Source organism: Microcebus murinus, chromosome 25, assembly GCF_040939455.1.
Source record: "Microcebus murinus isolate Inina chromosome 25, M.murinus_Inina_mat1.0, whole genome shotgun sequence".
Lineage (NCBI taxonomy): Eukaryota > Metazoa > Chordata > Mammalia > Primates > Cheirogaleidae > Microcebus > Microcebus murinus.
The window spans coordinates 8,725,682-8,741,525 of NC_134128.1; the positions used below are offsets into that span (position 1 = coordinate 8,725,682).

Consider the following 15,844-nt stretch of genomic DNA (forward strand, 5'->3'; position numbering starts at 1 on the left):
TTTTTCTTTTTTTACTGTAGATCTATATTTTCTTAGTGTTTGCCCTGGGGATTACAATTAATATCTTAATGTATAGCAATCTAGTTTGGATTAATACCAATTTAGTTTCAATCGTATAAAAAACTTTGCTCCTATATTGTGCTCCTTATGTTGTTCTTGGAACAGATTACATCTTTATACATGTACGCCATAGACATAGATTTATATTATTGTTTTTATTTAAAATATATATTTATAATTATCACTTTATATAGTTGTGTTTTAAATCATACAGAAAAAAATTGGAGTTACTAACCAAAATGTATTAATAGTGACTTTTTATCTATATAGTTATGTGTCTTAGTTTGTTTTGGGCTGCTATAACAAAATACCTGTCTTAGTCTGTATAGGCTGCTATAATAAAATACCTTATACTGGATAATTTATATACAACAGAAATTTATTGCTTACAGTTCTGGAGGCTGGGAAGTCTAAGATCAAAGCACCAGCAGATTTACTGTATGGTGAGGGGTCGTTCCTCATAGATGGTGCCTTCTATGTGTCCTCACATGGCAGAAGGGCAAAAAGGGCAGCTCCGTGGGGCCTCTTTTTTAAGGACACTGATCCCATTTATGAGAGCAGAGCCCTCGTGACCCAGTCACCTCCCAAATGCCCTACCTCCTAATACCATCACGTTGGGGATTAGATTTCAACACATGGATTCTTAAAGAACACAAACATTCAGACCATAGCATTATCTTTTCCAGTGTTCTTTATTGCTTTGTGCTGATTTAAGTTACTGTCTAGTATTTTTTTTTTCTTTCAGTTTGAAGGACTACCTGTAGTATTTCTTATAGAGCAAGTCTGCTAGCAGTGAACTGTTATTTTTTGTTTAACCAGACTATCTTAATTTCTCTTTTGTTTTTGAGGGATGGTTTTGTTGGATTCATGGTTTATAGGGTTTCTTTCTTTCTTTTTTTTTTTTTATTTTTTTGCATTTGAGTATGTTATTCTACTACCACTGGCCTCCATGATTTCTGATGAGCGATTAGCTATTAATTTCAATAAGTATCCATTGCACATGATGAGTTACTTCTTTCTTGCAACTTTTAGGATTCTCTCTCTCTATCTTTTTCTTTCAACAGTTTGATTCTAAGTATAGATCTCCTTGGTTTTATCCTACTTGGGGTTTGTTAATCTTCTAGGATGTGTAGATTCATGTCTTTAATCATATTTTTTAAGTTTTCAGTCATTTTTTTCTTTAAATATTTTTTTCTGTCCCTTTTTCTCCTTCTCTCTCTTGTACTTTCATTGTATATTTGTTGGTACTCTTTTTTCTTTTCTTTTTTTTTTTTTTTTACTTAAGTTTGCGAGATCTGAATGTTGGTACTCTTAATAATGTCTCATGGGTCTCTTAGCCTCTATTCATTTTTCTTCATTCCTTTTTTTCCTGCTCCTCAGATCAGGTAATCTCAGTTGACCTATCTTCATGTTCATTGATTCTTCTGCCTACTAAAATCTGCTGTTTAGCCCCCATCTAGTGAAATTTTCATTTCAGTTAGTATATTTTTCAAATGCAGAATTTCGATTTCATTCCTTTTCTCTCTCTCTCCCTCTCTCTCTCTGTCTCTCTCTTATCTGCCCTCTCTCCCCCTCCTCCCCCTTTTGAGACAGAGGCTCGCTCTCTCTGTGGGTAGAGTGCAGTGGCATCATCGTAGCATACTACAACCTCAAACTCCTGGACTCAAGCCATCCGCCTGTCTCAGCCACCCAAGTAGCTGGGACTGCAGGTGCACACCACAACTCCCAGCTAATTTTTCTATTTTTAGTAGAGACAAGGTCTCACTCTTGCTCAGGCTAATCTCAAACTCCTGAGCTCAAGCATCCTCCCACCTCAGCCTCCCAGAGTGCTAGGATTACAGGTGTGAGCTACTACGCCTAGCTGTTTGGTTCCTTTTTAAAGTTTCTGTCTTTTTCTTGATATTCTCAATTTGATGAAACATCATTCTCATACTTTCCTTTAGTTCTTCGTGCATGCTCTTTGAGTATATTTAAAATAGTTGATTTAAAGTCTTTGTCTAGTAAGTCCAATATCTGGACTTCCTAAGGAATAGTTTCTATTAATTTCTTTTTCCTTGTGTGTGAACCATGCTTTCTTCTTTCTTTGCCTACCTCATAATATTTTATTGAATACTAGACATTTTAAATATATAATGTGGCAACTGTATTCTTCCACCTCCCCAGGATTTGTTTTTGCTGCTTGTGGTTGGTGTTGTTTGTCTAGTGACTTTTCTGAAATATACACTTTTGTAAAGTGTATTATTCTTTGCTTTATATGGCCACTAGAATCTCTGTTCAGTTGGCTTAGTGATCAGCTAATGAATCCGCAGACATTTCCTTAAACATTTGGAACCAGAAATATACAGTCTTGTGTTGCTTACTTATGGGGATATGTTCTCAGAAATGCATCATTAGTCAATTTTGTCATTGCGTGAACATTATAGAGTGTATTTACAAAAATCTAGATGGTATGGCCTAGTATAGCCTATTGCTCCTAGGCTGCAAATCTGTACAGCATGTTATTGTACTGAATACTGTAGGCAATTGTAACACAATGGTAAGTATTGGTGTATATAAAAATAGAAAAGGTACAGTAAATATATTGTATAAAAGATAAAAAATGGTGCAACTGTATAGAACACCTGCTATGAATGGAGCTTGCAGGACTGGGAGTTGCTCTGGGTGAGTCAGTGAGGGGTGAATCAATGTGAAGACTTAGGACATTACTGTATACTACTGTAGACTTTATAAACACTGCACACTTAGGCTACACCAAATTTATAAAAAAAAATTTTTTTTCTTTTTTCCATAATAAATTAACCTTAGTTTATTATAACTTTTTTGCTTTATAAACTTTTTAATTTTTTTAACCTTTTAACTCTTTCTTAATAATACTTAGCTTAAAACACAAACACATTATATAGCCGTACAAAAATGTTTTCTTTATATCCTTATTCTATAAGCTTTTTCTATTTAAATTTTTTTTTTTTACTTTTAAGCTTTTTTCTTAAAAACTAAGACACAAACACACACATTAGCCTAGGCCTACACAGGGTCAGGATGATCAGCATCACTGTCTTCTACCTCTATGTCCTGCCCCACTGCAAGATCAGTAACACACATGGAACTGTCATTTTTTATAATAGCAATAACTTCTCCGGTGTATCTCCTGGAGGGCCTGCCTGAGGCTGATTTACAGTTAGCTTTTTTTTTTCTTTTAATAAGTAGAAGGAGTACACTCTAAAGTAATAATAAAAAGTATAATGTAGTATAGTAAATATATAAACCAGTAATGTACTTGCTCATTATCAAGTATTATGTACTGTACATAATTGAATATGCCATACTTTTATACGACTAGCATCACAAGTTTCTTTACACCAGTATCACCACAAACAAGTGAGTAATGCCTTGCGCTATGACGTTAGGATGGCTAAGATGTCACTAGGTGACAGGAATTTTTCAGCTCCAGTATAATCTTATGGGGTCACTGTAGTATATGTGGTCCATCATAATGGCAGTGTTGCTATGAGGTACGTGACTGTATGTATGGATCTCCCAGTGGGTTCTATGTATATGTTGGGGCATGCCTTCTTGTGGGCAATTTACAGCTCTTCCTTAGCCTTCAGTTTTTTCCTGTGCAGAGCCTGAAGATCAGCCAGGGGTGAGAACTTATGGCCCTCTCAGGTCTTTCTGAGCATGTGCTCTGAAAATTAGGAGGCATGGCCTTCTAGTTTCCAAGGAATATGTGGGGGCTTTACCAAGCCCTTATTCCCACAAAGCTGCTCACTCCCCGGTCTTTCCTCACTTCCTGGCTTTTTGATTTATTCATTGTTTGCCCCAGTTGCAATCCCTTGCCCCATCAGTACCAGCTAATAAATCTACCTTTAAGTGTTTTTGACAAATGCTCTCTCTGCCCTGGTAGAGCTTTGAGTTTGGCAAAACAGAGGCAAGCCCTTTACGCAGTGTGTCAGGGGGCCAACAGACAGGTCAAAATAAACCACCATGGTTCTTTGAGAATAGGGTCAGCTCTGCTCCCTCTGGCATTAGGAATCCACACCAAGAACCTAGGTTGGCATCTTCAGGACCCTTAGTGAAAATCACCTGTCTTTTTCTTAAGTGTTTGCCTGATTACTGTAAATTTTGACTGGTTTTCAGAGTTCAGATAAAGTTGATTATTGACAGTTTAAGAGTGATTATCTGTCTCTTTATGGAGGTCATCTGAGTGCTAAGATAATTCATGTTTAGTTTGCCAAAGAACCATATCACATTTAGAAGAAAAAGAATCCTGGCAAATGAATCCAGTAGATCTCCTGATATCAAAAGTGTTAAAGATGGCCAGTTCTCCCATAATGCTATCAAAAATTTTTCTCTACAAGCCAGACAGATAAAAGGCCTAATCAGCTGAATATGGGAGATGAATGTTCTAACATTCAGGCCTTTAATAGAAATGCAGTGTAAACTGTGTTAGAGAAGCCAACATTTATCAGAGTCTTTACCTTTAAAACTCCAGTGGAACATACTCACATTGCAGTTTTGTGAACATGTTCCATATAGCTTATCAGATCAACAAGAATGTAGCAGCTGTTCTGCTGCCTTCCCTAAGCTGTATCTTCTTGTGAAGTTACTCAGCCTAAATCTAAACAGTCAACATAGAGATTTCTGATTCTGAAGCAGCGTTTTCTGGGTTTGAATTATGTTTTCATCTGTGTGCCTGTAGTACGAACTTGAGGAAGTTACTGAACCTTTCTCTGCCTGACTTACCTCTTCAGTAAAATGGGCCTGAGAATAACTGTACACACATCATAGATTTGTTATGAGGACAAAATAAGTTAGATTTATGAGTAAGTAAAATGAAAGAAATGTATAAGCTAGCTTGAGGTACAACTTGCCTAGAGCATGTCTTTGTAGATAGGAAAATAGTTTTGTTTTTCAGCTGCCTCTACTCAGGGTAGAGCTTATTGGTGACATAACTCAACTGGGTGGATCCTCAAGAGGGAAATAGGCCCTGTTTGTGTGTAGCCTGAGAGACTCGTTTCCTGGTCAGAAGAGAACTGTCTGTATCTGTAGCTGGGTGAAAAACAACACCATGAAGTTGGTGAGATGCATCCTAAGGTTGGGGGTGCAGGAAGATGATCTGGGGGACCAGGAGGGTAAGACAAGATGATGAGAGACAAGCCTAAGAAAATTGGAAAACATAGGCACTTGGGAGCTGCTAAAGGGTTTGAAATAGAACCATCTGGCCACGTTTGCATTTGGGGTACCCACTGCAGCAGAAAAATGGAGGATTGGTGTCAGAATGACAAGAAGGGAAATGCCTTAGGTGACTATTAGTCATTTTTATTTTTAAGGAAGTCATAGATGTTCCATAATGAGCATGTATTAATTTTGTAATGGAAGAAAATACACTCTTAATTTCTAAGAAATCTACTTTTGGAATAATTTTCTTTATGATATAGTCCCAATCTAATAAAATCTAAAATTAAAATCCCAATTAGAGAATAGTTATTCATTTAACACTTGACCTCTTTGCTCAACAAAAGGATTCATCATGGATTTTCATTAAATAATCATCCTTTTCTACCACATTACCTATCCTGTAATATAGGGAACATGTCAATTTCATTAAGCAAATTAGAATGAAAATTGCAACCATATTATTAATACCTGCAATACTTACTTTGCCAATTTTATAGCTCCTCAGCCCTCTACATATCATAAAATATTCATACCTTGGGTAGCATACTAGCCTGGAGCAAGAAGCCCCAGAAAACTGGTAATGAAAATAATGGTTTATTAAGGAAAAATTGACAGACTAATTAGTTATAGTCTCACTTTGTCTCTTTCTAACTCTATTTCTTTAACAACTATTTAGTCCCAAGTATATAGATTTTTTTGCTGGTTTGGTTTTTAGTTATTTGAAATTTTTAGTAAAGTAGTTTTAGGAATTAATTGAACAAATAGCTATCAAATAAGAGACAACATTTAATAGAATAATAGCAATTTTATTATAATTTGCCCCAATGTGAATATGTTATTGGAATATCTTTAAACTCAGTGGAGATCAGTTTTAAACCCCAGCTTGATAGTGTGCTCTTTATTGTTGTCATGCATTTTATACTGGCCATGTAGAATGATATTCTGTGATTTTACCTGTGCACACACGATTATGTAAAATGTAATTTTAACGTCCACTTAATCTGAAGTACTGAACCATAGTGACTTTTTAAATATATTTAAACTGTATTAGTAATACATAGATGTTGGGCAAATTTATTTTTACAAACCAGCCTGAGGAAATTGTACAACATTGAAAACACTTTAATAAATGTTAAGTACAATATACATAACTATTTCTAATCATAATTATTTTAGATAAATGCATTCTAACTGCCTTTGAATAGGCATACTTTTTGGCATATGAAATTGAGATTCCATAGGTTGTTGTTAGATGGTAAATTCAGTATAAATAGCAATAAAGAAACCACATATGGTTAGTCTGGGATTCAGAAATTGGCTTTCAGATTCTCAAATAAATAAAGACCTTCTTTGAAGGCACACAGATGTATTAATTTTTAATTTGTTTCTTTTTGATCTCTTAATTACTGAAAAAGATTTATTGGTTAATTTTAAGAAGGCAAGTGTTTGAAAAGTTTTGCCAAATACTGTCTTCTTTAAATGACTGTATGGTAATGAAAGGTTAAGACGAGAGCCAAATTAGATTGAATAATTGTTCAGTCATGTGGGTCAGGCTAGTTGCATAGCCTGGTTGTTAGACTGATTGCTCAAATTACATTGCCTGGGGTCCTGCACTTGGTTGGCTGTCTTCTCAGATCTTAACAAGGTTCTGGGAATTTCTTTTTCTGACAAAGTTTGCTTTGTATTTTCCCCCTCCCCCTACCACCTCCAGGATGCTTCATCTGCAGACATCAGAAAAGCATATCGTAAGCTTTCACTAACTTTACATCCAGACAAGAATAAAGATGAAAATGCAGAAACTCAGTTTAGACAAGTAAGTGAAATATGCTGTAATATACATTTTGTGACAAATGTGTTAATAAGTTTGTTTATTATAGAAATATTAACATATATAGAATGTTTCCATTTGAAAATGAGGTAGTTTAAAAATATGTATATATTTTAATTCAACTTTTTTACAAAATACGTTTTTATCATTTTGTATTAGCATCTCTAAATTCTTAGAGGGTTATAATTCTCATAATTTTCTTGTCTAAATTATGGCTTTTGCTTCTATAATTCACATTTTAAGGTAACTATTACTTTTGCATCTTTCACAAAGATTCATTTTGATATCAAGCATTTTTTAACTTCTGAAGGTGCTACCAAAAACATAAACTGTTACTGATATTTGAGATTTTATCTGTTTATCGTATATTTGGGCACATAGGGATTTCTGCACGTGAATTATAATACCTTCACCTTCCTACATGATTTCTTATAGTTGAGAGTATTTTTATTTTAAAGTAATGCTTCTATTTTAGTTGGTGGCCATTTATGAAGTTTTAAAGGATGATGAACGAAGGCAGAGGTGAGTGTTCATTTTGGCTTTTGAATTAAGATCTTATAGTTTCATGCCATAGTTTATAAAGGAAAGAATTAAGTCTCATGAAACATTTTGTTTATTGTAAGTTAGTATTTTTTTTGTTGTTCCTTCCAAGAAATGCAATGTCTTTAAAATACGTTTGGAGCAGAGTTAATTTCTATTGAAAATATTCTCTGGGTTGATTTGATACTTACAGGCTCAGGATCATGAGTCATAATGTTAGCAAGTCTTGGCTTCATTAGATAAGATTTTTAACGTGGCTGTTTATGCCCTGGGAAATACAAATAGCACTTGACTTCAAACAAATGTCCATTCTTTTCAATATATCAGCAATGGCTCCTATCTGGTGGTCTTTTCCCCCACTATTCCTTAAATGTTTGAGATTTAACTCAAACATTTAATAGTTAGTGATAGTTAATACTCTTTCTTGCTGTTTCCTCACTCTCAGAATAATAAATCCAGTTACATAAGCTTGTGTAAGCCTATAGAAAATAGGGGTGGAAAAAATATATTTGCCTCTTTATCCTGTTTCTCCTTTGCTTCCTTCCTTCTGCTCCAGTGATTCTGCATTTAGGGTTAAACTTCAGAGTGGAGGCAGCCCCTCACTCTAACACTTCTTTGGCCCCTTTCAGAATAGGGGTAATATATTTATATAGTGGTTTATAGTGCCAGTGACTTAAGAGGAGATTGCAGAGGGGCCCCTTTCCTCTACTGCTACAGAATTTGTGGAATGTAGACATGATTGTGGTGGGCTTCAAAAATTTTTAAGTCAGATCTTAGTAAGAAATACATTTTGCATCATGCCTCAGGACACACACACACACACACAACTGAAACCAAAGTTTCACAAAACTTCCTATTTCATGTGAAACATATTATTTTCTGGGCTAGTCTAAACTAGGCTTTTTTTTATTTTTAAACAATGCTGGTAGTAGTCCTCTGAGTTAATTTCACAAGACACTAGTGAGCCACAATCCAAAATTTGAAGATGTTGCTCTATAGTAACAGTGCCTTAAAATAAAAACAACCTAGGTATTTGAGGTTTAAGCTAAAGGTAGCCTAAATGTCTGTATTTCTATATGGGGGCTAATACATCTTAAAGATTACCCCCCAAAATATGCTCTGTGACATTCTGAATCTTCAAATGTATTATCTGGAATTATTCTCTATCCAAAAATGTTAGCTACCACTCTTGGTTCTTTAACTTGAATATCTCAGTTTGTCAGATTGCAAAGCAAGGATTCAGTATGTTCTCTTAAAGTGTTCTTTGCGTTATAACAAGGGCTGGCATTGGTCCAGATACCATAGCAGACATTCCTCTGGTTTGAGATAATCCATAATGTTGAAAGAGTCCTGGAAGTGTGTTGAAAGAATTGTTGGTCATTCTGTGCATATTTTCTAGTTGGTTTCTCTCAGTGAGCCCTTAGTTTTGTTTCACACATCAAGAATGTGTCTGTAAAGATAGCTTTCTTTAGTCTTCTAACAGCTTTGGCTTTAGATTTTGTCTTTTTTGTTTGTTATCTTAAAAGTCAGTAAAGTTTGTAATAATTTCTTTCAGTTACCAAAATTATTTCTATCTTTTCATAACAAATCACTTTTTATGTATAAATTGTTTCTTCATTAACACGGAATCATCTAACATTCTCTCTTAAGGATTAGTTCCCTCTGCATTTACTTTGGAGTGTTGGTAGAAAAAATGGATGTGACAGTTACACAAACAGCTGTAGTATTTATACACCCTGAGGCACAAGTAACTCTTTGGTAACTGGTTTTCCTTGAGGCAAAAGTCTTAACTAATCTAGCTGAGAATCGCTCCTCTAAAGCTTGCACCTGAGGCCAGGTGACCTATGAGTATTTAAACATACCAAAAGGCATCTCTGCAGACAATTACCTAATGTTTATAATTCCTTTAGAAGAAAAGCACAGTCAGCTTTAACTTCGAAAAGAAGCTTGTCTCATATTGGCATTAAAAGTGCTTTTTGGTCTCCCAATTATTTATTACAAATATTCATTGAATAAGTGCTTTTAAGTGCATAACCTTCTAGGAATTTGCAGCTTGGAAAATTGTCATGGACATAGTTCCTGTTTATTTCCCTTACATAGAATTATGTTTTCACTGAAATCAGTTACATTCTTTAAATTTTGGTGGAAAAGGAAATAACAATGAAATAGATAAATTAACAAACTGGATAACCTTTTTTAAAAAAAAAAAAAGAAAATGCAAGTTTTATTTTTTAACAGCCTTATTCAGATAGAATTTGCATACCATAAAAAGTCACCTGTTTTAAGTATACAGTTTAGTGATTTTCCACAAATTTACAGAGTTGTGCAATCCAATTTTAGGACATATCACTTTAGAAAATTCTCTCAACCCATTTGCAGGACATCCCCATTGTAATCCCCAGCTCCAGGCAATCAGCGATCTACTTTGTGTCTATAAATTTGTATTTCTGGACATTTCATATAAGTGGAATCATGCAGTATGTAGTTTTTTGCATCTGGCTTCTACTAACGTAACGTTTTTGAGGTTCATCCATATTGTAGCAAATACCAGCAGTTCATTCTTTTTAATTGCTGAATAGTATTCCAATGTGTGAATATATTAATACTACTTTTATTTATACATTCCCCAGTTGATGGACATGTGAGTTGTTTCCACTTTGGGGCTGTGATGAGCAATGCTGCTACAAAGATTCACATATAAATCTTCTTGTAGACATATGTTTTCCTTTCTCTTAGATATATTCCTAGTAGTGTGATTGTGAATGAACTTTTAAGCATTTTTCTCCCCATAGGCACAGACTATGCATGAAAATACATATTGACATAATGACATATTACTCAATGACGGACCATGTATATGTTGCTGGTCCCCTAAGAGTATAATTCCGTGTTTTTACTGTACCTTTCCTATGTTTAATAATGTTTTCATATACAAATACTTACCATTGTGTTACAATTGCCTACAGTATTCAGTACCATATATGTGTGTGGTAGGCTGTACCATCTAGGTTTGTGTAGGCATGCTCTATGATGTTCATACAACGAAATCACTTAACAGCACATTTCTCAGAACATATCCCCATCGTTAAGTAACACGTGACTGTAACAGGTTTTCCTGGTTAGTGTAAGGAAACCTAGCATAGCAGCCTTTTCTAAACTCCTTAGCTAACTTGTTTATTTTGGGAAACAGTAGCCTAGCAATGTTTCAACACATTTTTATATGAGTGCCCTGCTTGTTAGCTGAACCGAAGTACTGAGTACCAATCATTACATATGTACACTAGATCGTGGTTTAGTAATAGTAACATATTTACTTTTGTTTAAAATCTATTGTAAATATTTAACCAGTCTTATTTTGCTAACCCAATTGTGCAACTTTAATTTTTTTGTCTATTTTATGTTACTTTATTTATAAAAGTTGAAAATAGTTTTTTAGTTTACTAAATCATGTTTTATTAACAAATGCAGTTAAAAGTATAATTATCTCAGCCTTAATCTGCTAAATTTTATAACTCCATTACCTGGTTATTGTAAACTTCATTACAGATGTATTCAAGTCAAAATAAACATTAATTTTCAGGATAAGAACTCTATTTTAGAACTGTCCCTAATTAAGAAATATAAGACACCTATTATGTACAATAAATAAAGTTCTGTATACCATAATTTTTGGCATTTTTTTAAAGAAGAGCAAGATCAATTAATTCAGACTTTTTTCCTATTTATGATCTTTATACTATTAAATTTTGCTCAGTTTCAAAATGTAACCTAAATAGAGGTTACATTGGTCACAAAATGTAACCTAAATGGAGGTTGTTATTGTGTTAAACTAAATTTCAAGCTTTATATCATGAAAAATTCACAATTTAGGCAAATGCTAGAATTATTTAAATATTCCTTTCATAATGTACAAATTTTCGATTTTAGTTACGTAATTACTATTTTATATTTCAAAATGTGCTAACATTTTAAATTCCCATAAATATTTTTTGCTGGTAATTAAATAATTTTTAAATTTATTTATTTTCCAGTATTTATATTAGGCTAAATATGTTTGATAAATTGCAGATTATAGTATGGAACTCACTAATGATTATGTAACCATTATTTTATGTTCATCATGCATAAAGAAAATCAAATGAAGTAAACACACAGGAGGCCATATGTTGGATGTGTGGAATTGATCAATTAATGTTTTGATTTCCAAGCAAGTGCCTTTATAGTTCCATATGATTTTTTGCATCAGTGATGTTTTTATCATAGAGATTTTCTGTGTATTTTATAATATATTTCTGTATTTCTACAGTCTTCATCTGGATTTAACAAGTAGTTAAGTATAGTTTGTTGAGTCTCAGATGCAGAGCATTTTAACAGTGTTATATGTTTAAATATAGAAAAAGCATAATGTGGTGTTTTAAATTTTGTGTTGTCAACATAATGTTTTTTCTTAAATAACTTATGAAAATAGTTTCTGTGTGTTCTTTAAGAAATGTATTTGTTTTTTCAATGTTTCATCAGGAAAGCAGTGATTTATCTTTTAACAGCATATATTCTAAAAAGTGAACTATAATAGAGGCTATCTTTCCTTAAAATGGCCAGTCGTGTGAGCCATAATGTTCATTGATAGTAAAATCAATAGAGCATTGATTCTAAGCTTAATCCTTGGAGACTGTTGTTTAGAGTGGCAGACATAGCCTGGTAAATATCTAGTTGTGTTTAATGTGTTCAGTACATGAGGTTTTGCTATCTTGAATTTGGTTGTGCACTAAATACAGTTTATATGTGGGTTGGAAAATAGTAGCTATTGACAGATACATAGCATTTTCAGCTATGACGGTGATAAAATATTTGATATGTGGTTCTTAGCTATGTGTTTTCTTTCAATACAGTTTAGTTAGATCTAAACCAGATTTAATACTTAGGGATGCTATCAGGGAATTGTCTCCACTTTCTTAGACATTCTTTATTAATGACCATACTGTTTACATGAAGTTATTTCTTGGGAATGATTTGCTGAAAACAGTGATTTTTATATTCATCTTTTTTTCTTTCTACAAATCTGAACTGGAATATGAATTTAAAATAAATTCAGGACTTAACATTCGTTGGACTTCATTTGAATGTTGTAATCTTGTGTTATGCCATTACCTACCCATTTCTAATTTAAAATGAAGCAGGTTTTATAAGATAGATTTAAATATAAATTTTTGAGGACAGAAATGATAGTTTTCTATGAAGTCATATTGTATCTTGATGTTAATGTTCAAGAATTTTTATGAATATTGAAAAAGAATATTTAATACCAAGTTTTGTTTGGCCCAGCTACTTTACAACCATATTTTAATTTGTAGACTCTTGTATGTTACAGTTTGCCTTTTAAGATTTTTAGTACTAATTAATGTCCTTTGCTTTCAACATTGGTTATTCTGACCTGATAGTATTATTAATAACCTAAGTTGATCTAAAAGTCAGGTTTCATATTTGCTAGTAAAATATATTTTGCATTTATAGCTAAATATTTTTCTACTGAAAAAAGAAGTTGCCTGTAATAAATCCTCTGCTTTATTTTTTTTAGCATATCTCCAAGGTATCAATTTAATAACTATCAAAGTAGCTACTGCAGTTGTTGCATTTAAATTGATTTACATGTCAAGACTGGCAGTTTAGCAGCTGCGCTATTATTCCTAGATCGGTCAATTTACTTGAGAAAAACCTACTACTGAGTTCTACTGACCTGCCTGACAATATAGGCCCTATTTCTATTCCTGTAATTAGGCCTGCGACTAACTCAGAATATTTTTAATTAAAATATTTTGGTCAATGTGTTGCACCAAATTAGGCCTTTCAGTGAAGATTTAATTCTGGAAATAGTGTGATTAGAATATTTAATGAGTTGTGTTCAATTAAGATTAACAGGTTGTGTGTGTTGAACGTACAGTGTTTGTATGTGACCATTTTGAGTTTCACAATCATAAATGTTACTCCTTATTTTTAACCTTAAAAATATTTGCTCAATAATTGTCTGAGAAATAAGTTTAAATTCAGTTGAAATTTTATTTTAAAGTAACTTTTTTAGCCTCGTAGTACCAAGAAAGCCGATTTAAAATGCATGACTAGGAAAGCTTTTACTTGTTAATGTTCTTCTCTTCTTCCAGCAAAAGCCAAAAATGAGGATATTGCCACAAATGTTTACAAATAGTTTTATTGAGAAATCTGACATAAACAGTGGTTGTTTCCACATCTTTTTCTAATTTGAGTGTTTTATTTTCTAAAGTAATGTGGCAGTACAAAATTAAAAGGTGCTTATTTTATAGGCTCTTACCTCATTAAAAAGCTTTGATAAAATAGTGTATATAAATATTTCAACCTTGGCTCACCATAGTATAGGGGTAGAAATAAAAGCACTGATAGAAAATTTATTGTGAATTTGATTCAATTAATATGTAAATACATGGTAACAAATAGATCTTATCTTGATTTTTCTTCTGTTGAGATCTTTCCTTTTGTTGCTGACTTTAGTGGTGGGCTCTTTACTACGACTGTAGTAGACAGGTAGACTATAGGTAGCTCCTTTAGTTGAGATGTCATTCTATTAATAGGAGTCACATCTGTGGGTGCTGTAAAAATACTAGATCTGGTATACACAGTATATTACTGTGCACCTTGTTGAAGGTGGTCAGTGACTAGAGCTAGACATTGTAATACTGGTGGTCTACATAAATAGTATCTATTTTGGAGAAATTCTTTTTCTCTCTCCTCTTTGTAAATACAGATACAAATAAAGTTTTTTGGTTTTATTTTAAACTCCCATGAAAAACTGTTATATTTGCTACTGTAGGTATGATGATATTCTCATCAATGGACTTCCAGATTGGCGACAGCCTGTGTTCTACTACAGGCGAGTGAGAAAAATGAGCAATGCTGAGCTGGCATTACTGTTGTTCATTATTCTCACAGTGGGTCATTATGCTGTGGTTTGGTCAATCTACCTGGAAAAACAACTGGTAAGTATTAGTAATAAATGATCTAGCCTCCCGAATGTTATGTGGAATGTCAGACATTTATTTTTCAACTGATGAAAATTTCAGTTTTTCTATATGTACTCCTCATTCCTGTAGTTTTGTGCTCGATATTTAGTGATTGACATATTTTTAAGTCAAGAGGAACCCATGAAATAAGAAGAAAATATCCTTCTTTTTTAGAAATGTGGAACTTGAGTTTGTTATAAAACTTCATGAATACCCAAATATCTAGCTGAAAATTACAAAGTCAAGTCATGTTTTCTTAGTTATCACCTTCCAAATAGAAATATTTTTTATGTAAGACATATTTTAGGAATTTTTTGTGTCACAGGCCCTTATATAATGAATGTCAACTTTAAAAATGTTTTAACTAAATGAGATTTGAAATGAATTTAGTTTTATAACTTCAGATCAGTTGGTTAAAAAATTATTATACTTTTCTTGGTCTAATATGCTATTATATAGTTTATTCTGCTGTGGATTTTATTTATATGTTAAAGATAATCCAACATATTTATCAGTCTTCATGAATTAGCATCTGTTTACTCATTCCTTTTGAAGTGACATTATTAAAGTTGGATGAATGAGAAAAAGTGAGTTGAATGCTTTCTCTGCTTAGAAAACTTTGATTGCTATGGAGATGCACATGACTGACAGTGCTGAACTTCATGTGTGTTTAAGGCCTGGATACCATGGCAACAGTTATTGTGAAAGATTGATGATTTTACTTAATCATGTTGGACCCTACATATATTTGCATAAATGTTCCTCTATAATGTTTACCCTTCACAGAAGAGTCTTGATAACATTTGAAGAATACATGTTAATGATAACCTGTAACCATAATTCTTTCCACATTAAGGATGAACTGCTTAGTAGAAAAAGGAGAGAAAAGAAAAAAAAGACGGGCAGCAAGAGTGTGGACGTGTCAAAACTTGGTGCTTCAGAAAAAAATGAAAGGTAGCAGTATATAAAAATATTTTATAATTTGAAACCATTTTAAAATATGTCTTTAATATGATTCAACTTCATGTATATATCCATTTAGATATGTTCTCATTTACATCTGTAGTAGGTTTATGAAAGACTAATAATGTGTCATAGTTTGTTAGACAAATTCTAATCTTAAGCAAAATTTCTACAGATTTTTTTCCTTTATAAAGTGTTAATAAATATTTAAATAATGTAAACCCTCAAATTCTTATAGTTTGAAATT

At 33.0% G+C, this 15,844-nt stretch overlaps 1 protein-coding gene across 1 annotated transcript in view; it reads left to right on the forward strand.

Annotated features, from left to right (window-relative positions):
* Nucleotides 1-15,844, forward strand: part of DNAJC1 (DnaJ heat shock protein family (Hsp40) member C1) — a 188,866-nt gene that overhangs the window by 59,185 nt on the left and 113,837 nt on the right. Inside the window, exons 2-5 of the mRNA XM_075997491.1 lie at nt 6,950-7,051; nt 7,542-7,588; nt 14,445-14,610; nt 15,491-15,588. Coding sequence (XP_075853606.1) covers nt 6,950-7,051; nt 7,542-7,588; nt 14,445-14,610; nt 15,491-15,588 — 413 coding nt within the window. The remainder of the gene's footprint in view (nt 1-6,949; nt 7,052-7,541; nt 7,589-14,444; nt 14,611-15,490; nt 15,589-15,844) is intronic.